We start from the raw sequence: 22,615 nt of genomic DNA, 5'->3' as shown, positions 1-22,615 counted from the left end.
ACCCTCCCAGACCCTGCAGACCCTGCCTACTCGCCCGATCCCTCTTGCAGATCCTGTCTGCCCCCTTTCCCCCCCCCCCATCCTGACTTACCTTGGATCAGGTGGCCATTTTTAACCTGATCTAACCTCCCCAAATGTCTGCACTTAGCCGTAGAGCTCTCTGGTGGCCAGAGGGGACCTTGTAAAAGCTGTTTTTCTTTTACCAACCTTATTCTATAAATATTCTCTCTCAGGTTCTGCAATAAACCATAGATATTCCCAAAATAAGGATTTTTTTTTCCCAAGCTGTCAGCTCAAATTCTTGTCCTTCTATTGACTCCAGCAGATTTTGTATCAGGGCACTTCTCTTAGCTGTGGGTGGGATGGGGCAAGGAGGAATAAGTGCAGCTGGACTTAAAGCAAGGTGGGAGTTTGTTTTCCTAGTGCTCCCTGTCCTAAACCATCCGTGTTTAATTCTTACATTATCTTGTAACTTCGCACTCCTTTACTGAAGGAATATCTTCTAGCAAGGCACTGGCATCACAGTTGCCAACGCTCTGCTCTTTGTTAATCATTTCGGAGAGAAAAGATGACTTAGCTGAAAGATTTGCTGACTGTATGTCTAATGTCTGTGCAGCTCCACGCATTGTCATGTAGATTTTTTTTCTTCTCAGTCTCTGGCAGCCCTGGCTTTGAACCAGACTCCCATTCTTGAGAGCTGCATTCACACTACCTTGGGACAACCCTCTCTGTATCAGTGGGAGCACTAGTGTAACTGGGATGCGGCGTTGTTTCTAGGGCAAAAATCAAAGCAGCTCTACATGAAACTATTGCACAGACATCCAAGCCCTTTCTGATTAGGCATACCCATCGCAGAGGGTGTGAAATGGGGGTGATTTCCCACAGAAGGCTGGACTATCACAGCTCCAGGACCTGGCATGTCCGTGACTCAGAGGAGATGACACTGCCATTCCAATGAACAAAGAAAATGAACTATATTAAAGCATAATTATAGCTGGACAAAGCAGTACTGTGAATATAACCTTTTGGCATTCAACCGGGCTATATTTCTTGAGCAATGATTTCTTTTTCCATCTAGCTCCCTTTACTAGTCATAGGGCAATTGTTATTCCTTAGCCCACATGCTACAGTTTTCAATCTAGGGTCAGTAAATCATATGGGTGGGGGGTCTGCCTTGTACATTATAACCAGCCCTATTGATGCATCATTTATCAACATACATCATAACCAGCCCTGTTGATAGGTCTGTGAAGTGTGTTAATGACACTTGAAGAACCAAACTCCCAGAGCCGCATATATAGCTGTGTAGTGCTGGATGTAACTATGGGTCTGAGTCTTACCTAATTTATATCCCCATATTGCCAGGGTTGGGAATAATTGCCAGGGTTGGGAAAGCCTTTCGAGGCTTTGGGGTATTTCTCCTAGATACACGAAATCCAGTGAGATGAGCTTTGTCTGCTGTATTTCTTTTTCTTAATGCCTCCTTACATGTCTCGTAGGCATAGCTGATGCATACATCCTGTTTAAACAGTACTGGTGTTGCTTGGGAAGCAGAAGAAATATGCACAGTAACAACATGAAGCCAGGCTTGATGCTTCAATTTTTCTAACCGCGATCACCTTCCAATGGGCTGGTGACCAAAGGCTGTCACAATATTTCGCCTTTGTTCTCCTCTGCACAAGCTCTGGAAGCCAGTACATTGGAGTCTTCGTAGCTGGTAAAATTTGGGATGGGGCAGTAGCTTCTGTTGCATGCCAGGTTGTCAGCCCTCTGGATGTTGGCTGTTTACCGGGGGGGGGCGGGCGGCTGTTTTGGTTCTCGCTTAGGCTTGAAGGAGAGCAGCTCTGAATTCCTTGCAACAGAATACCTCCGCCTGGTGAAGCAGGAAGGGACAAGGCTGCTGTGCCAGGGGACTCCTTTCCAGGCCTTTTATGCACCTTTGGGGGTAGAGCCAGGGAAGTGGCTGGTATGGGAACTAACCCTCAGATTGTCCTCTGAATATTCAGGTTGCCACAGCAAGTCAAGAAAGCAAGCATTACCCCTCAAAAAAGCCCCAACCACATTCCTAGAAGTGGCATTTGTTCAGATGCTCTCCTCTGGTTCAAGTTCTCTTGTTTCCTCTGGAGAAACTGGGCTTCAAGGTCTCTAATTGTACAGGGAACTGGAGCAGTACCCAGTTGAGCTGTCTGCTTCGGTTATGCATCCTCGAGAGTGAGAGGGCTTCAGAAGAGGTGTCCTTTCTAAACTGTCCCCAGAGCACTCTTCTTTCTAAAGCTTCGGCTACATCTTACCCCTTGCTTACCTACCTTACCTTGGAAGCTGGGAGCCAAATAGCTGAACATCAGCCCCCAAGTACATAGCTGGTTCAGGGGTGGTAATCTGGGCCACTGCAGACTGTCTATGCTAGACAGTTTTAAACTATTTCAGGTACAGCTGCGTAAGTCGCAACTGCTCGAATGCGGTTGCAGGATAGACATACCTCGAGGCACTTGCAGCATCAAATGGAGGTAGGACATCACCTGACATTGCTAATAAAGCTCGTTGGCAGGTGCAGACTTTTCTGGTTCTTCTCTACTTGCTGCTAGTGTAGTGTACCAGCCTTTGTAAAGCAAAAGACTCAGGGTAATGTTTGTGCAGACCCCAACTGGTGTGGCACGCAGGGTGCTGGTTGGTGGTAAGCTGCTTGTGGCAAGAACTGAAAAAAGTCCCTACATACACACAGATCTTCCAGACAAGGTGGAATTAACTGGATGAATTATTAAAAAATCAACACCTGGCAGAATGGGATTGTTGTCCCTAATAGTGCTGAGCTGTTCTCGTGCAGTTCAGTAGCTGGGCACACTTCAAAGCTGCATGGATGATAGTCTGACTGTATCTGGCTAGGCCTGTCAGCCAGCTAACCCAAGGCAATAGACAGTGTCTCCTTTCACTTTCCCTGCCTCTCCCTCTCAATACTTAGGCCCTGGTTTTGATGGCTTCTGAGCACTGGTGAGTTAAGCTGGAGGCGTGGGTGCTTAATCATTGCTGAGAATCGGGCCGATGGGGTATACCCAAGGCAACAAGAGTCTTTGGGCCTGAGGCTGCTGTGCATCACTCTCATGGTGTCTGGCTAGATCATACCTTACTAGCTTGTTCTTAAGGCATGTACATTTGCCAAGGTTTCTTTCTTAAGGTAGGGAAAACAGGCAAGGTCCTTGGGAAAGCTGGCCAAAATGGGTGCTCTACTACAATATATTTATAAAAATCATTCAAATGCCTGTATACTGAAAAGCATTTCTTACATCAGCTGTGGGATGTAAGGCTCCCTCAATCATATTTGAAGAGCTGCTTTTTCATTTGGGGTGTTTTTGAAGCTTTGAGGGTCACTACCCAACCTTTCTCCCAGTTGTTGGTGATAGTCCAGTACTCTCTATGCCTTTGGTTTCCCTCTTGGCAACCCATCAAATACATGACTTTAGAAATCAGAAATGGGGGTGGAAGCTGTCTTGAAGACTCAGTGGTCCAATGGTTCATGGAGGGATCAAGCACCACTTTACACCAGACTTATTTTTATTTCCCCCTCTCTCTCCTCTCTGTCAGTGGCTTCAGAGTCTTCATATCTGAGTCGTCCTAATAGTCCATACCTTGCCCTTCCCTGGGTTTATTTCCTTCACCTTAATTTCCACACAACTGATGCTGCCATCCAGGCCTGTAAAGAGTCTGCTCAAGCAAAAGATGCCCAGAAGCAGGGACAGCACAGAGGGATTAGAAAAATGGGGATGAAAATAGAAACAAGAACTGTGTACATCACCACAGCATTTTACTTTGAGTGTCACGCTGCCAGGGCTGCTCTTTGGATGTTGGAGGTGCTAATGGAAAATCAGAGAAACAGTGCATGATGAAAGTGCTCATCTTGGATTTGTGAACCTCTTTACTAATTTATCCAATAAATTCTGTCTAGTCTGGAAGATCTCTCTCTCTCTCTCTCTTCCCCCCCCCCCCCACACCAAGAGCATACACACACACCCCAGCAACCCTCCTCCTTTACACACACCCACACACACCCTCAGGAGCGCACACACCCCAGCAACCCTCCTCCTTTATATACATACAGTTTTATTGTAGTCGGTATTTCAGTTAGGATTTTATAAGCTTCAAAAGACACCCCTCGTGTTCAGAGTTTTGCTGAAAACTTGTATTAAGTGAGGAGGGCACAACGAGTGTTGGTTAATGGGAAAGATACCGCCCAATCAGAATGCTGTTGTTTATGCACATTTTCCTTCTGATTGGAGGCCACGTTTCACACTGGCCTGTTTTAAATTCTGGTAGAAGTAACTGCTTTCCCATCTTTTTTATTCATCATGCAAATCACATTCATCAAGTAAGGCTCCATAAGTAGCAGCAAACCCTGTACGAGGAGTCTCGCGCAGTGAGGAGGGCAGTGTGCCACGTCGTGGTTGAACAAGAGCTTGGGAGTTGGAAAGCCCAGATTCTGCCCCCATCTCTGGCCTTGTGCAGACATTTAGTTTCTCTTGGCAGTCAGTCATTGTTGTCCCAGGAGAAACCACAAATGTACAGATGTTCAGCCTTTTTTTTCCCCAGAGTAAAAATGGCCACTCCAGGAGAAAAATAACCTGGGTACAACCAGAGTTAAATCACTTCCAGGAGAGTAAATGTCTGCACCTGCTGACAGCCCGTGGTCAGCCTGTACTATCTGGGTTAGCCACTCAGGGCTGCCCTATGCACTGCTGTCATCTTTTGCCAGGTAGACTAAGGGGGCCGGCACAGCATACTGGGAGGTGTGCACAGGGCTGCGCCCTGGCTGCAGCATCAGCACCGCAAGCTCTTCACTCTTCAGGGCCTCAGCATTCAAATATCTGTACGTGTGGCTCTCGAGTAAGTTTTTTGTTTGCTTTTGTTTTTTTTTTTTTTCTCCTTACGCAAGAGAACAGGCTGTGTAAAGAGAAAAAAGGTTATTTAAATGTGTGTATGCAGCCTGAACCACTGTCTCTTGAGGTGATGTTGGGGAAGTCTTGCTACGACTCAGTTGCCCAGTTTGCCTCTAAATAATGCGTTTCATAGGAAGATCTCGAAGGACTTCGATGCCTATCCAACCCTGCATACGTCCTCTGCACACCTGGGAAACCGAGTCATAGGAAGGGTCATAGCAGAGAGCCTTGTGTGCCAAGAGGTAGAAACTTTCAGTTCAGTATTCCTGAGCGTGCTTGCAGCCTATACGCAGTTGTTCTGGGACTACTGGGTAAGATTTAGGAAAAGGCTGCTCAGTGTGCCTCCCTGGAGCCATCCCACTGTGCCTAAAAGTGACATCTCCCATGACGAGCCATGCTGCAGCGGCTAACCTTGCTTGGAGGCCCTAAACAAAAACCTGTTGATTTGCCCACTCCCCCACAAGCAACCTTGTGTATCTTATTAATTCACAGTTTTTTACAATTCTTAGCCATAAAAAGTGGGCTCTCTCTCTCTTGCATTGTGATTACAAATGAAGAGATGCAGTCTGGTGGTTAAAATACTGTTCAAGGCAGGTTGCTTTCAGCTTCTGCTGTGAGGTAGGAAGGACTGGGCAGCACTTGCCTGCGGTTGTTGACCTGGCTTAGTTTTCATCTCAATGAAGTGCCAGCACCTTGTCCCCACTAGCATTGCATAGCACTAATGCACATGAGTTAGCTTCTACTAAAAAGAGCTGTAGCTTCATCTGTTCCCTTCAGTGGCTAGTATAATCATCACCAGCATTTGGTGCCAGTCCTCATATATTTGTAATCAGCTGAGGTGGTAATGGAGAACTTCAGGCAGAACCTCTGGCAGTTTGCTGGGAATAGGATGTTAAAAGTTGGCTAGAATTAAAGCCCATCAGTTTAGATGGTTTTCCATTGCTTGACGGTGAACATCCTCAAACCAATCACCACGAATAAGAGTTCTCAGTGCACATCTTCCAAAAACCGTTTTGATTTTTACAGGGGGTGTTGTTCAAGTGTGTAGAAGAGGTGGCTGCATCTTGCTGAATTTCTCTTACTCTTCCCATAACTGTTTGTACTGGCTTCATTGAGCGTTGCTAGTCAAGCAAAAGCAGTCTTCCCCTTCCACCCACCAAAACTTGTTCATTGGTATCCCAGGGTGGTTAGACAGAGAAGTTTTCTGAAGTATATTAAACAAATTCAAAACCAAAGGCAAATGTGTAGTACTCAAACAAACAAAAAGATCTGGCTGTGTCATTGGATGCCTGGGGCCTCTTTCTCTGAAAAGTTTGCCAAATTTCTTGAGCTTTTAAAATCGGAAGAAGTGCCCTATTAGCAGTGGAAATCGGCCTGTGGGGGAGGTTCAGCTTTTTTGTACGTCTGATTTGCAAAACAGCGAACTTAACCAGGAAGGAAAATTGAAATGAGGTCCAGATGCCTAGCAGCTTTATCTCCCTACTGTAGCTCTGAATTTCATCTCTGGCTGGGGCTGTGCACTCCTTTTCGGCCCAGTAAGTCATTATCGCTTCTGCCGAATTCCTTTCTCAGTGAGGAACGTGGCTAAAGGAAAGAAAGAAAATGTACTTGTTGGCAAGGTGAGGTGGTGACTAAAATGCTGTGGGAGAGAAGTTTCCGCTGAATCTTGAAACTTTTAAAATAATGAAATAAGTGTTTTCTTATCGCTCTCCTTCCCCCCTCCCCTTTAATCTCCTGAATTCTTACTCACTTCCTTTTTCTCTTTCTTCTCCCCTCCACTCCCCCTGCTTAGTAATCTAATTCATTTTGGTTTATAGATTAGCAGTGGCCCCTACATAGTTTAATCTGTAACTCCTTTCCATTATAAACATGGTTGTGGCCTGGCCTCTAAAGTGTGGCATTGACAACGCTGGGGCAATTAAAAAAAAAAAAAAAAAAATCCCCTTTGTAGAGAGGGCTTGCTGCACTGACTCACTTCCTGCGTTCACCTCGTCACCCAGGACTTTTGTCCCCTTTTCCATATTACTCAGCTGTAACTTTTTATGTAGGCCTCCTCTAACCATCTGAGGGTCAGACAAAGACAGGAGCTTGCCTGGAGATGGAAAGATGGTGTGACACTTGAAAGGGGGAGTTTTTGTGAAGAAACCAGCACATCGGGTACTGGGCCGGACCGTGTCCTCAAGCTGCCTCCAGGGAGGCTTGTTTCATGGGGACTTGCCCCAGTTTTCACCTGGGACAGGGTCTGTCTTGTCTTAGGAATGCTTTGTCCCTCTTCCCATCTGCTTTTTACATGGAGCCAGCTTTATGCAGAAGCCTTTCTGGGGAAGGTGAAGAATGAATAGGTTGAAGAGCATGTGGGGGAGAGTATATTCAACCATAGGATGTATTCTGTGTAGCTAGCATGTCCTCTCCCTGGGACTCCAGTACACTTCCAGGGTCACCTGGCAGGGCAGCTCTGCTGGATCTATACCGCCAAGGAGTAGGAGTACCAGGACCAGAGCGGGTGTGGATGCCAAGGCCTCAGTCATTTGTACAGTCACCTTGCCACAACCCCAGAGAAGCAAAAGACTTGGGAGTAGAGCGACTTCAACCCTCGCCTCCAAAATCCCTCCTCTGAAGGATGATTTGGGGGAGAGGGCAAATCTCCTGGAGATTTGCTTCTCCAGTGCCCCATCTTTGCCACTCGTGTCTGAATCGGACACAGGGTGCAGACAAATACATGTTCAATTGTATCTTGATCCTGGCAGACTTCTTTATGAACAGTGAACTTTCCGAAATGGTCCGCCACTCGGATGCGTCCGTATAGTGGTCTCGTGGCTAACCAGAGTCCGTGCTCACAGGTGGAGAGAGGGACCCGTTGTTCTCTGAGCTGGCTTGTGCACACGTCCAAAAGAGAACAGATTTGGAGAGAGTTCCTGCAAAAGCTGCCTGAAAAGACAGTAAAGCTAAGAGAACTCCACACTTTCACCCATAATCGGCTCCAGCTGAGAGGAAAAGCTGCATGGTTTTACGGACAACTGAGATGGAAATGTGCATCTCTAATTTTTTTAAGTGATAAAAACCCATTCGATTTTTGTTTAATGGCGGGGGGGTGTTCATTTTAATACAATGAAGAGAGTTTCTCTGGAAAATAAAATCTCCAGTTAATCTGCAAAGCCTCTAAAAATTTAACGTTTTGAAAATGACAGTGCTAAAAATTCCCCGTTGACTCCATTTTCAGTCTGCTCCTGGAATATGGGCAGGCTTGAGGATTTGCCAGAGCAAAGCATCTTAGCACTCCTCTGGACTCAGCCTGCCTTTCCCCAAGCCCGGAATAGTAATACTTAACTATTTCAAAGGGGTTAGATTCATACCTTCTAGGGTCAGAAGGGACCTCAGTGGGCCATCTAGTCTGACCCCCTGCCCCTGACAGGCAAGAAAAGGGTCACCAAACCTGGGGTCATGTGAACCCAGCCAGGTGCCTGTCCAGTCTCCTCTTGAAGACCCCCAAGGATGGGGTGAACACCACCTTCCTTGGAAGCCTGTAAGAAGGCCCATGGGTTAATGTTCTCAAAGGTCTCTGGAAACACTGTAAGGAACAGTCATTAATGGTGGGAGGGAAGAGTTGTGCATGTGTGACACCCATACACACCCACAGTCAATGACTTTTGTATGCACAAAATGGCATAGTCAGTCTTGACACTATTCTTCATACAAGACAGGAGTTGCCAGATCAGAGACTTGACTTGAATGTGGCTGAGAGTTAATATATGGAGTCCCTTCAAATAAGGGCTTGCTTGACTCTGTTGCCACACGTCCTAGTTTCTCAGAGCTCGTGGCGCAAGGGAAAAATGGTGTTTCAGATGCTTTCTTCAAAATAGTGGTGTCCTGCGAAGACCATAGTGATGGATGAATGTCCACTGGTTCCAAGGCTTAATGTGGGTACCACCTAGAAGTTCAGATTCCCACCCCATCCCTTCTATGTGGGGAATCTTTGGAAAAAATATGGCTTCTTGGAAGGTGGTGCTTGTGAATTGGAAATGGTATATGGAAAGTCTCATCTACCAGTCTACTGGATACCCTCAAATATGTGAACTTTTACAAAAAGCCGTTACTAAACTCTATAAAAACACAAACGTTTAGAATGTGATTTAAGATCTGGATCAATTCTGATTTGAAATACCCCAGCCACCAATTTGAAGGGTGTATTTTTAAATTTCCAGTATTAAGAGCATTCAAATGTGATGCTAATCTAGGCAAGAGAGAAACAAAGCACTGGAAGAATTCATTTCACCAGGATATCCTTTGTCTGCCTCTGGATAACTGACTTAAGTCTCTCTCTCAATGTTTTCCATTACAGCACAGTTTACCATAGAAAGTATGATCTGTATATCCTTTATCAAGTGCAGCTGTAAGCAAACTAAGCCAATATAGTTGCATTATCTCCCAAGTAATTTTTATTTTTCCCCTTTACTGCATGATCCGTAATTCCAATACATATGACTAAACCGTACAGATAGTAACAGAATTGTTCTGACTTGCAGCTGCAAATTGCATCCAACTGAAAGCAAAGGTCTTATTGGAAAAGACCCTCCGGAAAACCATTCGGTACAGATTGGTTGTACAACAAATCACAGATTGTATTGCTGGTTTAGTTCAGCAAAATACACCATGTTACCCCTACTCATGTGGAGTATTTGTGTCTGTAAGTAAATGGCACTCTGTCCACAAAGAAAAATCATAACAAAGTTAATTGGTAGATATTCTGTACATTGCAATAATTGCAAAATAAGGGAATGCACAGTAAATGCATAACCGCATAAAATATCCTGTGGCAATTCTAGCTATGCTTCAAAGCTGAGCCTTGCTATGTCTTAGCAAAGAGAAATACCCATTGATAGTAGCATGAATATCAATGCAAATCGCTGTCTCTGTTTTTTTTTTCCATTTTAAACTAATATGAAATCTTTTGTGTCTGAAACGCTCAGTGGACGCAGAATTCAACTACTCCCAGTTCCTATCAGAAAGTTATTCCTTTCAGTGTCTGATTCAATTTGATTTTAAATTCTAAAGAACAGGTCTTCATTCAGATGAAGAGGGAACCTTGGCTTGGGTGCTCTTGGAGCCTCAATAAATGAAATGGCATGCCTGTCGAAAGTCGTTTCATGGGAGCTGCCGGTCAGAATGACAATGAGCTTTCCTCTGCCTTTTCACATTGGCAGCAACTGCTAACCAGATTAGATTTTCATAAATTTCAGACACTTTCAGTCCCTAATACCTTAGTGGGCAGCCAGCAGTCCAGGCATGAGCAAGTTTGCACGTGTTTGTTTTTAACCAGGAGGTGAAGCAAAGTGACATTGCTGCTCTTAGCTTATTTTTAATAGATTGTTCAGCGGAAATGTCTGTCTTCTACCACACCTGAAGTCTGCAGGGCAAAAGGCCATAAGGTGTATTGCCAAAGGACTCTGCCTAGCTTGCTTACAGCCTTAGAAATTCAACATAGCTATAATTGTCTGTACTGCTTTGATCTGAGGAATGCTGATTTCAAGGGGAATGGCTACAGTCTGTCTCTCTTTTTTTTTTTTTTTCTTCCATAGTCCAGCAGCTTTGGGAGACACCGAAGGCTCCTATATTTAAGTAGCAGTGTTGTCTAGACAGAAAATTCAGAAAAATCTGGTTGCCTTACACAAATGCAGTGTCTGAACCTCTTAGTTTGAAATGTACTTGGGAGTAAACATTATGCTAAATTAAATTAGTGTGACCTTACTTTGCATTTAAAAACTGAATTTGTCCAGTTTGTAAAGCCTAGTGCATGTATAACACCTCCCTGGGGGAAAATTACAGAAAGAAATGGAATGAGAGCTCTTCTAATTGAAAAGTGACAATGGTTAAGAAACCAAATACAAACTATACTGTTTTTGTTTTTTTGTTTTTTTTTTAATTAAGATACTAGTGGAATTATAAATGACATGCTTTGTAGTTTTGGTTTTTCTTTCCCCAAAGACCCTTTTTTGTATAGTGGCTGAATTGCACAGGTATAATAAGTCACTAAATTTTTGGATTTCTTTAAGATCTTTATTTATTAGTTTCCATTACTAGATAAAATTTTACAATGTACATCTTGCTTTCCAGTGTGGGTTCTCACTGATTTTTGAAAAAAAAAAAATCTCATGAATACAAGTTAAAAGGGAAGGAAAGTTTGCATAAATCTTAATGCCTGGAGTCTTTGAAGCTTGAAAAGAGCAGGTCATGGCGGGGGTGGTTAATTTGTTTTATTTTTTCCAAAGGCCAGGTCTGGTGACATCCATGTTCTTGCTGAAATTATACAGTTAGCTCACCTCCAAATTTGTCTCATTTACTAGCTCATATGCTCACTCCAAACTGGGGTTTAAGGGGCAGAATTAGATGAACAGGAACTCCCTACCCTGAGCTGCTGCTTAATGTTCCACCATTGCACTCCAATGGGTGCAACGCCACAAGTAGCAGCTACCATAAGAGCATTCATGGTGACCCTTGTGGCTTTTTGGTGGCCCTTAGCAACTGAAAGTTGCAGATGCATCATCTACACTAGGCATGCAGTGGTAGGAAACCTAGTTTTGTTTTTGTTTGTTTTTTTTTTTTAAGAGCTCAGCATACACGCATCCTTACAGCTAGCACTGGCTGAGAAGCATAATCATCACCATTCAGGCTCTTGTTTATGTTACTAAAATCTACAATAACTGTTACAGTGATACTTCCATATTTGAGAGTCATTTACTTCCCCCGTCAAACAAAGATAAATGATTCAAAGTGTTCAGGTATAGATAAGAAAAAGGAGAAGTTAAATTGGTTGTGTGTTGGTTACTTTGAAATATTGCAAAAATCTCAGAAAAATGCTAAATTTGCAAATGAATCCCTCCTTCAAATGAGGAGATTGAAGTTGTGCTTCTATTTATGATGTTACGCATGCTTTTTTCTCTCTCACTCACTTTTTAAACACTGCACCTGGTGCTCAAACTAAATTACAACTCTAAACAACCTAACTTTGAATCAAAGGGGGTTAGCAGTGGAATCAAAGTAGTGGTGTGTTGATGCAGAACCATGCAATAAATCTTATAACCTCATCTGACAACTTTGTCTCACTTGGGTCTACTCCTAATATTCCAAGCCAGCTCCAAGTAGATGCCTTTGAAAGAAAGAGGGGGAGGAGAAGGAAAAACCTTGTCTGAAGCTAATGTTTCTTTTGCTCTAGTAATCACATTAATATTGTCACATTAATAGCTTTTTTGCAACTATTAAGCCAGCCTCTGTGCCAGTCTAGATGATATCTAATGCTGGACTAGGAACCAATTCCAAGGCTGTTGATATGACCCTGATCCTTATATCATTCACACTCTTCTCAATGAGGGAAACCAGTCCTTTGTTTCTTGTGTGCGTGCATGCGTGCATGGACACGCATGTGTGTAAAAGCTATTTTAAATCATTTTGCAGGACATTAAAAAAAAAAATCTTTTTCTTTCCCTCTTAAGGTTGGTCTCATTGGGTGCCCATAGACGTGCAGGGAGGCTGCTCCAGCGTGCTGTAATTAAAGTAGATTAATCGAATCCGCTGGAGCGCAGCCAGTCTCCGTGTCTCGTGTACCAGCGTCCCAGTGCTTCAAAATGGTAGCAGGAGCACTTTAACTAAAAACTGAAACTCTTAAAGCTGGTTTAATTAAAGCCCCCATGCACTCCCACCCCTGGAGCAGGTGTAAAAACACTCCTAGTTTACTAAGACACCTGGCTTTGCAGGTAAAGAAGTATGAAAACCACTGCCATATGGCAATAGCTTTATTTGCACCAACAAAATTCCTGAAACAGTTCAGCAAGATTTAGCTAATTGGTGCGTCTGTCACTGATGGGTGAGAACTTTCCTTTATAACCAGCTAGCCTTGCTTCTCTTTTAGCATCTCTCTCATTTCTCTCTGAATCTTCCTATAGTGGCCAAGAACATATGTTACGCTTTCAGGGGCAAAATTGGCTCACCTTAAATCCCAGGTTTTTGTAGCTGCTGCAGCAAATGGCATATTCCAGTATGTGGGATGGCTGTTTATCCAGCTTGCGGTCTCTGCTAACAGTGGGTGCGTGGGGTAAGGGGGTTCATCATTCTGAAGCTGCAGTAATCTGTACCATGTTTCAAAGAGCTGTGAATGCAGCTGCTGAGTAACTTGGGCACCTTGACAGGGGCAGGGCACGTAGAAAGGGAATGTACTACAGCAGTGCCCTAGCGAAACTGTGCCAAGCAGCGGTTATAGAAGAAACGTGACCATTGCTGGGGCAATGCCATGAAAGCCTGAAGCTTTCCTGTCGGAGTGGCGACCAGGGCTGCAGGGGTGTGCATCTATCGCGATGATAATTGTTTGACTTCAGCAGACTTCTAAATTAGCTCACAGCAAACTCCTGTGAACCCCAATGCACATACAATCTTTGGCATTGCACAGGCATGTTCTGAATACGGCATCTCCACCCAATCCATTTAGCTTGAGACTTTTATTTGCAAACCACTTTTCCACCTGAGTAACAAAATCGGGTTCCTCTCCAGACTTCACGTGCTTGGAGGCACTATACAGGGCGCTGTGTGGGGCGTGCGCTTGTGCACTGGGTAGGTGATGCTGTCTGCAGGTAAATACATTTTGCACTGACAGGCTGTGGAGCGTTTCTGACTTTGCCTGATGGGAATGGGATTGTGAAGTCACTGAAAGGGGCTGTTATAATATGCTGCTGCCTCGCCTAAGCCACCCACTATATGCAAAGTGAACTGGAGCTCCCACTGTGAGGTCCATCTCTCTGAAGAGCGGCTGTTTGCAACAAGACTCCTCTTCTGAATGAGTATCTCGGGGGAATCTTCTTTTTAAAGGGGGCGTTGAGTTTCTCAGCAGCCGGAGGATCACAACAGCCCTGTTAGGAAACGGGATCGCTCACCCCATATAGCCCGCCGCTCTGCAAATCTGTACTTTCTTCTAGCACAAGCCAGCCCAAATGCAGGTCTCCTGCAGCCTGAATGCATAGAGGGTGACTGTGGGAACCCCATCCCCTGCAGGCAGGCACTCAGAAATGAGCCTAGTAAAACAAAACCAAAAACAATAAAAAAAAATGCCCATGCGTCTCTATAAACCCCCTCCTCCCCACTCTTCCCCCTTGTCAGGCAAGGCTGAGGCCCTGCGAGGTGCGGTGCGGCGCGTGAGAGGACTGTCAAACGCCGTCTGCCGTAACTCCACCCTCGAGGCTGCCTGTCTGTCTGCCAAAGTGCTTAGAGCTGTCTAGGAAGCACCGAAGCATGCCCAGGGCGCTCGCAGTTAACACAAGGACAAGGGGATTGTCTCCTTGTCAGGGTTCCTGTTACCTTTAACCTCTCATGGTTGGGAGGAAACAAAAGGGCTCTGCGTAATGGTTTAAAGGCTCTCATCCTTTTGGTCATGCAGGGAGACTTGCTACAAAGGGCCCTTGAATTTTAATAGCAAATATTTAAATGAGGCCGAGGGCCTGTGTGACTGCTTCCCTTCATGGCATTGTGTGGCTTTTTGACATGTATCTCATTGAGGTAGAAAGTGCAGAGCTGCCTTTTCTTTGGAGTGGATTTAAAGACCTCTGTTTATTACAGGCCCCCAAACAATCCCCGATGATAGGCTGCGGCTCTGAATGTGGGTGTCAGGAACAATATGCGTACTGTATGTTCCCCATTCAATTGAGAGTATTACATTTAGATTATTGAGACTTTGAAAGGCTCTGGGGGAGAGAGAGAGCGCTCTTGGGCTGTTGCTGGGTAAATCTCTCCACCCATCTCCTCTCCAGCCTCTTTCCTCCCATTAAAAATAAGAGGCTCACGCTCTGCTCTGGATTCCTGAATTCGCGGACGTTTGAAATGAAGATGGGGGAGGGATGAGAGGGGAGCACCGCAAATGTAAGACGCACGCTTTTCTCTAGAGAGCCCGTACCTTAATTCTCCTCCCCGAAGTTCCTTTTTAAAAGAGGACAAAAATGAATGGGGATTTGTAGGACTTTCGCCCCCACTCTTTAAACCGTTCAGAGAGGGAGATGCACTGGTTTTGTTGTTCAATGGGACTAGCTGGTTTAATGTCTCCTTGTACTGCTAGCTCCACCCTATTAATTCCAGCAGGGGCCCTTGGCTCATCGTCCTGCAGCTTAAAGAGGCAAAAGACATATCTGCATGCTGTGCCCATCACTGTGGTGTTTGGACACCGTGTCTGCTTTACAGTGACAATCCTGTGCTTCCCTTTTAGAAACCTGGTGACCTTGCCTTTGTGACCTGAGCTAAAATTGCTCTCTATCACTGCGCACGCTTTTATGGGCTGATTTCCATGCACTCCCACCACATGCACACACTTATTTGCCTCCCTCCACTCCAGAAGTGACTGTGTTTTCAGTGGCGCTGTCAGCATATATGGAGTCCAACCCTGAACAGACTTGCATGCGTCATAGTTGCAGTGTTTTAAAGATGGTCCTGAGACTTTTGAGGTTGTGGGCATAATTGGGACTAGTGTTTGGGGCCCCTTTGGGTTGGAAGGTGCTATGGGAAAGGTAGCATGAAGACTGGTCCAGAGGCAGAGATAGCTGCAGCTGCTGCCTAGCAGAATTTACTCCAAGGTAACCGGCAAGGATTGCACTTGGACTGTTTTTCCTTGATGTTTTATATGCTTTTGCTGGCACTTTCCTCCTGGCAGCTGGCAGTTGTGAAACTCTCAATAAAAAAAAAAAATAAAATCTGCCTGATTCAGCAGAACCCATCTCAATAAAAAAAAAAAATAAAATCTGCCTGTTTCTGCAGAACCCCCCCTATCCAATATGAATGCTACTGCCATGCTGCCTTTTTTAGGTGCTTACATTTTAATGCAAATCGCAGCACCTGGAATAGCTAAGGACACAGCTTTTTCAAATCTGCTCTTTCAATAGCTTTTCTCTCAGAGAAAATCATGAGTATTATTGGCTTTGTCTGTCCTCTTTTCTTTCCCCTGCAATGGCTCGTGTCTTTACAGATATCCCAAATTATCCGTGAGGTTCCTGCTGCCAGGGTGGCACAAACATGAACACGCTGTGCCCTGTAGTACAGGTGAGCATCCGTGTTCCACAGGCAGTGGCAGTAATTTCTTGGCCAGCTGTTGGGCAGCAGAGCTACTTCGGGGATCCAGTCTCTGCCTGGATGCCAAATTCATTGTCTGAGCTAGGAATGTATAGACACATCTATCAAGTTACTATGTGCTGTTTTTCATATCCAGTTTTCTCCATCTAATTGCACACAGTCAAAATGAAGTGTGGGGAACTGCCGTCTTAGCATTTAGGAGTCGGCCCCTGCCAGCCACTGGCCTGTCTTTTGAAGACACGCTGTTGCTGCTTGTTCCTGCTTGTTTGGAGGGCTTTTTTGGGTTTTTTTCCTGTAACAGTCCTTTGTGCCAGTTCAGTCCATTCAAGCTGCCACTGTCAGCTTGGTAAACTGAGCACTACATTGAATTACTTCTGTCTCCAGAGCTGGGAGGAGTTGCAATCAGAATAGATTGAGGACGTCTGTCTTCTCGTTGAACAGCTGTGTGTTGTGGCAGAGTTCATGGTCTTAGAGAGGGAATTTGGCTGGTAGCTGGGACCGGGAGTCAGGAACAGACCACAGAACTGCAGACTCTCCGCAGTGTCTTGAGTGGGTCCTTTTGCTTCCTGTGCCTCTGTTAGCATCTCTGTGAAATGGGGATAACTCTCTTCTGATTCACTGGGGTGTCAAGGCTTAATTTAATCCCAAACCCTCTGGTGTACAGAGGCTCAGTAAAGGTTAAGTGAACTGCAAGACTGAACTCGGTGGTGTTTGCTTGTTTTAAATTCTAATTAAGACCAGAAATACTTGCTGCATGGTTCCACAATGTGGGCCAAAGCAGCATTCAGTACAGAAATCCTTCATTTACAGATTGGTTTGTGGAGGCAGGAAACGCATTTCTGGTAGAGGTAACTTAAACCTGAAGCTTTTGAGAGATTTTTGGGGGGAAACTTTTGTGTTGGGGTCCTACCCTTGAAGCTCAGGTTAATCAATTTTAAACATTTCGGCATAACTTAGAACCTTTGTAGTTCATGTCTTAGGCCTCTTATTCCTTGGCATAGGTAATTTCCCTTGTTCTATGTTGCCTAACTGAAAGCATGTGGAAACCTTGTGCGTCTGAGTGTCTTAAACATCTCTGGATGTAGCTGTGCAATTCCACGGGCTTTATAGTCAAACTCACTCCAGTGTTTCTTGTACTATATTTCTCTGCTTTCCAAGATGGTTGAAAATCTCTCTCTACCTCTCTTACAGCGGAGTTGGAGTTTGTACAGATAATCATTATCGTGGTGGTGATGATGGTGATGGTGGTGGTGATCACGTGTCTGCTGAACCACTACAAACTCTCTGCACGATCCTTCATCAACCGGCACAGCCAAGGGAGAAGAAGAGATGAGAACCTGTCATCAGTAAGTATCTCCAATAATTCCCCCACATCTGTCTGTCTCCCTCTCTGGGCCTAATGTTTGCCACCTGATGAGATGCTTGTGAATTGTTGCCTGAATCCTTAGGAATCCAAATTCCTACCTGAATTTGCCTAACTAGTAGAGTCTGTCTCCCCCCAAAGCATTATGAGCAGGCACCTTCAAGACAGTTAAACCTTCATGCATGGGATGGTTGGGGTCTGTGTAGAAACTTCCAGTTGGCATGCTGTGCATTAAGAGAAATGCTGCAACCATTTTGTGCTCTCTGTCCATCACAAATGCAGCTACAGGTGCCTGCGTTGTACCGGTGTCTGATTAAAAAAACAAAAAAAACCCAAAAAAACTGCTAAAAGGGATCCTGGGAAGAATATTCTTATGTCCCTCATTTCCTGAAATTGCTAGATGCAGGCAGTCATCTGGGAGTTAAATATGTTAACTTGCGTAATTCCAGATTACATCACCCCCTTGGATACCATATTCCCAGGAAGCCCCACGCTGCACTACAGTTTAGAAGGGAAGGTGCATATCTCCCTAGGTGTTTTCTAGCATTCTCTAGTGGTGGCAAAACGTCGCAACAGTGGAAGGTGCAATGGTTTTGTGCCATTCCCGTAGTATAGAATAGGTCTGTCTTACAAGAAAAGTTCTCCATGAAATAATGCCTATGATGTTCATGAGACATTTTTAATGAAGCAGGAAGTTTAAAGCCCAGGGAAGAAATGCTGTTCTATTAATTGTGTTGCTGACACCAATTCAATCAAAAGCCACTCCAGCAAAGTAACAGATGTTGCTTAACGCACTGATCCTGTGGGGATGAGCACAGTTTAAGAACCTGTAGCCAACAAATCCAATCTTCATGTTCCTGTTTATTGGACTCACCTTTCAGCCCAGGAATATCTTGTCTTTGCCTATTGTCTTTCCTGCTGAAGGATCCCAAGGCTCTTCCATAGCCAGGCTGTCTCGCACCACCCACAATGTAGAACTGGGCAGTTTGGGACAGGAAGTGAAAAGGAGGAATACTGCACGCATTTGGAACTGCACAGGAATTTGCCTAGGAGTGAAATAAAAAATGAATGTCCCTCCATTCACTGTTGTGAACCAGAAGTTGCTCTTTTCCAATTCATGGGCTTCTACTTGAATACAAATTCTAGTAGAATGTGGCCCATGCTCATTTTGTCAAACATGGAGCACCATTTCCACGCCTTAAGTGAAGTGATCCCTTTAGAAACAGGAAACCTAATGGGCAAAGCAGTGAGTTTTAAAGTCAGAGCTGCAATACCTCTCATGCCCATGTGGGCAGGAGCATGGTATTCGGCTGACAGTCCACTCTTCTGTTCATGTGCAGAATCACACAGACTGTCCCCCTCATCCCATGGATGGTCTTTCATTTTGGCACAAAATAGGGCAGTTGAGGTCCCTTGACTAGTATTTCATGCCAAAACGAGACAGCCTCTTGGGAGGAAGAACTGTAAAAATACTCAGTTCAGTTAAACAACCCTTCATTTAGTCTGATGCAGACTGCATCTCTGAGAGACTAAGAGTGAGCACCATTAACAGTCACTTGTTTAAACAGGCAACGGGAGCAAACTACTTTGGACTGGCACGATAATCATTTGACGTTAAAATATTTCACAAAAATATTGGGATCAGACTTGAACTTTTAACTTGTATACAGACCCTCTTTGAAGTCTCAAAGATTTCTTGCTCCTTATCTCAAGATCTCCTAGTTTCATCAGTAATACTTTTAGTTCTGGTTTGTGTTGACTGGAATACAAGGTCTCGCCTGTCCTTAAAAGGTTCTTGGCCCAAAGAGATCTTCATACGAATATTGCTAATGGATCACTAATGGGTCCAACTAGCCGGTTGCCTTGTCTCTCTGAAAGAAGATGACCTCAGATGCTTCAGAAGGGGTGCAAGAAACTCTAAAAGGACAAGAAATAAATGATACAACCCAAAAGCATGACCAAGGAAGTGACCTAGGAGTTTTCTGGTCCTGATGCAGTATAGCTTTAGAAAATTTATCTTAATGCATTGGGCAGGTGGGGGGGGGGCTTGTTTTGTTTTGTTTTTTGTTTTAATGAATGGTCAGTTTGCTGAAAAATAGTGTTTTGGTGAGGGGGCAAAGCTCAGTAAGAACTGGAGCAAAAGGAACAAATATCTGAGGGCGGGGTGGGGGGGAAGGGGTGGAAGAGAGGGTATACCAGAGACATCAGACCACTTTGTTTTGCCATTTAATGAAGGAGATATTCCATTTCAGAAAGACTGAACGGTGTCTTTTTCGCACCATTCTACTTGAAACTTTTCAAAATTTTATTGTTATAAAATCAACCTACATTTAAAAAAAAATAAAAAAAATAAGTAACCTTAAAATGGTGAGGGCAATCTGATTGGGTCCAGTGATGTGTTTTGGGGTGACCTAAAGCTTTTTGATTTAGCCCAGTTTGACCCTGAACCATTTCCACTCCCCCCTCAACTTTTCAACTTGGCCCTGAAGCTAAGAAAAAATCCCCTTTGCCCAGCTGTCGTGACTTCTACTTCAGATGTTTTCATGTCACAAATTAAGATAACTTTTTCATGAAAGGTTTACTTGCGGTGCACTCTGTTTTAAGCTAAACCCCTGGAGAGGCACTGAGTCCTTCTGGTCTGTCTCCAACCTGAGGCTGCTGTACCACTTTGCATGTAGACGCAGAAGTCTGCAAGGCTCTGCTTTCTTGTGGTATGCCCGTACCCCTCATCGAGAGCATCCTGCAAACCAGAATACTAGTCTCCAGTTACCTGCATTCTTGGGGGTTCATTGGATTTCCTGTGGTTAGGCAGTGTAAAATCAAGAACATCTCCTGGCAGGTTTTACAGTACACCAGTTCAATGCCATATGCATTGTGTATAAATACTTTCAAAGCCTGTTTGAATTTACCATAGAAGGAATAGCTTTGTAACCCAAATTAGCTTCATAGATCAAACAGTCCTTTATCTTTTTATTTTTAATTATGGATTATGTCTTCAGTTTTCAGCCTCCCTTTTTTCTCTCTTTTTACCCCAGAGGAAAGGGTTGGTTTTTTGTTTTTTTTTCCTTTTTATTTTCTTTTTCCCCATTTTCTTAAATAGAGTGTAATTAAGTCTCAGACACACTTTAGTTAGTGGCCTGCTGGGTGCTCTCCTAGAAGGACAGAAAAGCCCCCTAGCGTGCTGAACAGGAAGCTCATTACATGAGGATCAATCATTGCAAAGCTCTTAAAGGTGGCTCATTTTAAATTCAGCACAGTGTGATTTATTTTTATAGAAAACAATATTCCAATAGAAATTACTCCCTGCCACCTCCGTGCATTCTCAGTGTTGAACTGGATATTGGTTTGTGCAATCCACTGAACTTTTACTGAGCCTTAAAATAAATAAATAAAAGCAAATATTGCTGTGGTGTTGTGAACAGAGATGTGCATATACTCTCAGTTCCTGGAAATGGGAAAGTGCCTTTTCCCTAGCAGAGTCCTAGAGCTCTAGTAAGTCCCCGTTTTTATTTCCCTCCTGCTCTCTTGGCATAAAAATTGTAAGTAAAAAAGAAAAAGCCTTACTATTTTCCCAGAGAAGACTTTAACGTGAGCAATGCTAACATGATGGGGTTTTTTTCCCTATTCTCCCTTGATGCTAAAACTGCTTTTCCTGTAAAGATCCTTTCACTTATTCAAAATCTGACCATCTTTGGGAGAAGAGGAAATGTTGACCCCCCCCCCCCCCCCACCCGGGCGCGAAAAAAAAGAGAAAAGTGCCCCCCCCCCCCCCCCCCCCCAACAGGGGCCGATAAAAAGTTAAGCAGAAATGGAAACCCTACTCCCTCCTGATGCCCAAAACCAAAGAGCCAGAGACAAATCTTAGGGACTGAGATTTTGCTATTTTTGCTATTTATTTCTACACATAAATGCATGAATACTATCCTGATAAGCAACTGTATTACATTCTATTGAATAGATTTTTTTTAATATATTTTTTGGCTAGTTATAGTCGGTGTTGCCAACTTCTGGAATTCTTTTTATACCTGCTTGATTGATTTGTTTTTTCCCCCTGAAATCCAATTATACGAATACACCAGAAGCTGAGCTTTCACTTAAAATAAAAGTAAACAGCAGGTTTGTAGACCCAGTGGCTATGCAGATAAGCTTGAAAAAACATGAACCCCAGTACCCAGAAATCAAAGGTAAATTAAAAAAAAAAAAGCTTCAGATGTCTCGTCTGAAAAACCCTTGATCTCCTGGGGATTTTTGTCTAATGATGTTCGAAGGCTGAGGGCCAGCAGTGCTGCAGTCTCTTAGCCAGGGTACAGGTGCTTAAAACAGGGAAGTCACAGCTAACGTTTTGTCCTGCAAACTTGCTACTCTCCTTGGATTTAGAGAAGTGCAAGCCACTGCTCAGGCATCATGGCAATGGCTGCTGCACATGGCCCCAGGCCTGCAGGCACTCGCACACGTGCTGAATTCCAGTGGGAAAAGCCATGTGTATAGCTAGGCTTGCCAGATCCAGCTGTAAAAGCCTAAGTGGAATGAATAAGAACCAAAATCCCAGATCAAACTATTTCAGAGTCAGGAATGACAGTTGATGCAGCTTCTGACCATCCTCAGATTCTTGCCAGTTCTATTTTAACAAAGTTTCTGCTCTATTTAATCTTGGGCTCTGTCTGATTTATTATTATTATTATTACAGTAGTATGTGGAAGCCCCAGTCCTAGGTCAGGACCCATTGATATGAGGTGCTGTGTATACATAGAACAAAACAGCAAGGGGGTTTCTACCCCAAAGTGCTTATTGTGCAGGGAGGTAAGGCTTTGGAGAAGCTTTGAAAGTAATTTAATCCATTTGCCAGTGTTCTTTGTCCCCATTTGGAAATGGCCTTCTAAAGTAGCCAACCCAAGGAACCTTGTCTGCCAACCGAAAATGGGATTCAGAGGTGTTGCCTCTTCATTACAGAAAGTGTTGGACTTTCTGCTATGCTGCAGCTGCCCTCATGGAAGGAGGCTGACATCACTCCAGGGGAAATGGAAGAGCAGATGGGATGTTGCAACAGCACTGCCCACTGCTAAATTAAATATAAAACATCTAGCATAAGGCAGCGAGGCACTCGCTGCTCAGGAAGTCTGCCATGAGGACATTGCAAAGTAAACACTCACTCCTCTGCCCATTGATTTGGATTTCTTTTGACTGAGGTAACTAACTGTAATCAAGCTACCTCCAAGCTACCATATATATA

General features: G+C 44.2%; 1 protein-coding gene across 3 annotated transcripts in view; it reads left to right on the top strand.

Annotated features, from left to right (window-relative positions):
* PMEPA1 (prostate transmembrane protein, androgen induced 1) overlaps positions 1 to 22,615 on the top strand; it is a 62,456-nt gene that overhangs the window by 32,221 nt on the left and 7,620 nt on the right. For 2 of the 3 annotated variants that reach the window (XM_006024076.2, XM_006024075.2), the window contains exon 2: positions 17,214 to 17,368. In XM_006024076.2, the coding sequence (XP_006024138.1) occupies positions 17,214 to 17,368 (155 nt within the window). Of the gene's footprint in view, positions 1 to 15,918; positions 15,993 to 17,213; positions 17,369 to 22,615 lie in introns of all 3 variants that reach the window. The other variant, XM_025204690.1, reaches the window with a different exon arrangement.

Source organism: Alligator sinensis, unplaced genomic scaffold, assembly GCF_000455745.1.
Source record: "Alligator sinensis unplaced genomic scaffold, ASM45574v1 scaffold970_1, whole genome shotgun sequence".
Classification (NCBI taxonomy): domain Eukaryota; kingdom Metazoa; phylum Chordata; order Crocodylia; family Alligatoridae; genus Alligator; species Alligator sinensis.
Note: the sequence above shows the minus strand (reverse complement) of the source record. Positions and strands in the feature narration are given on the sequence as shown.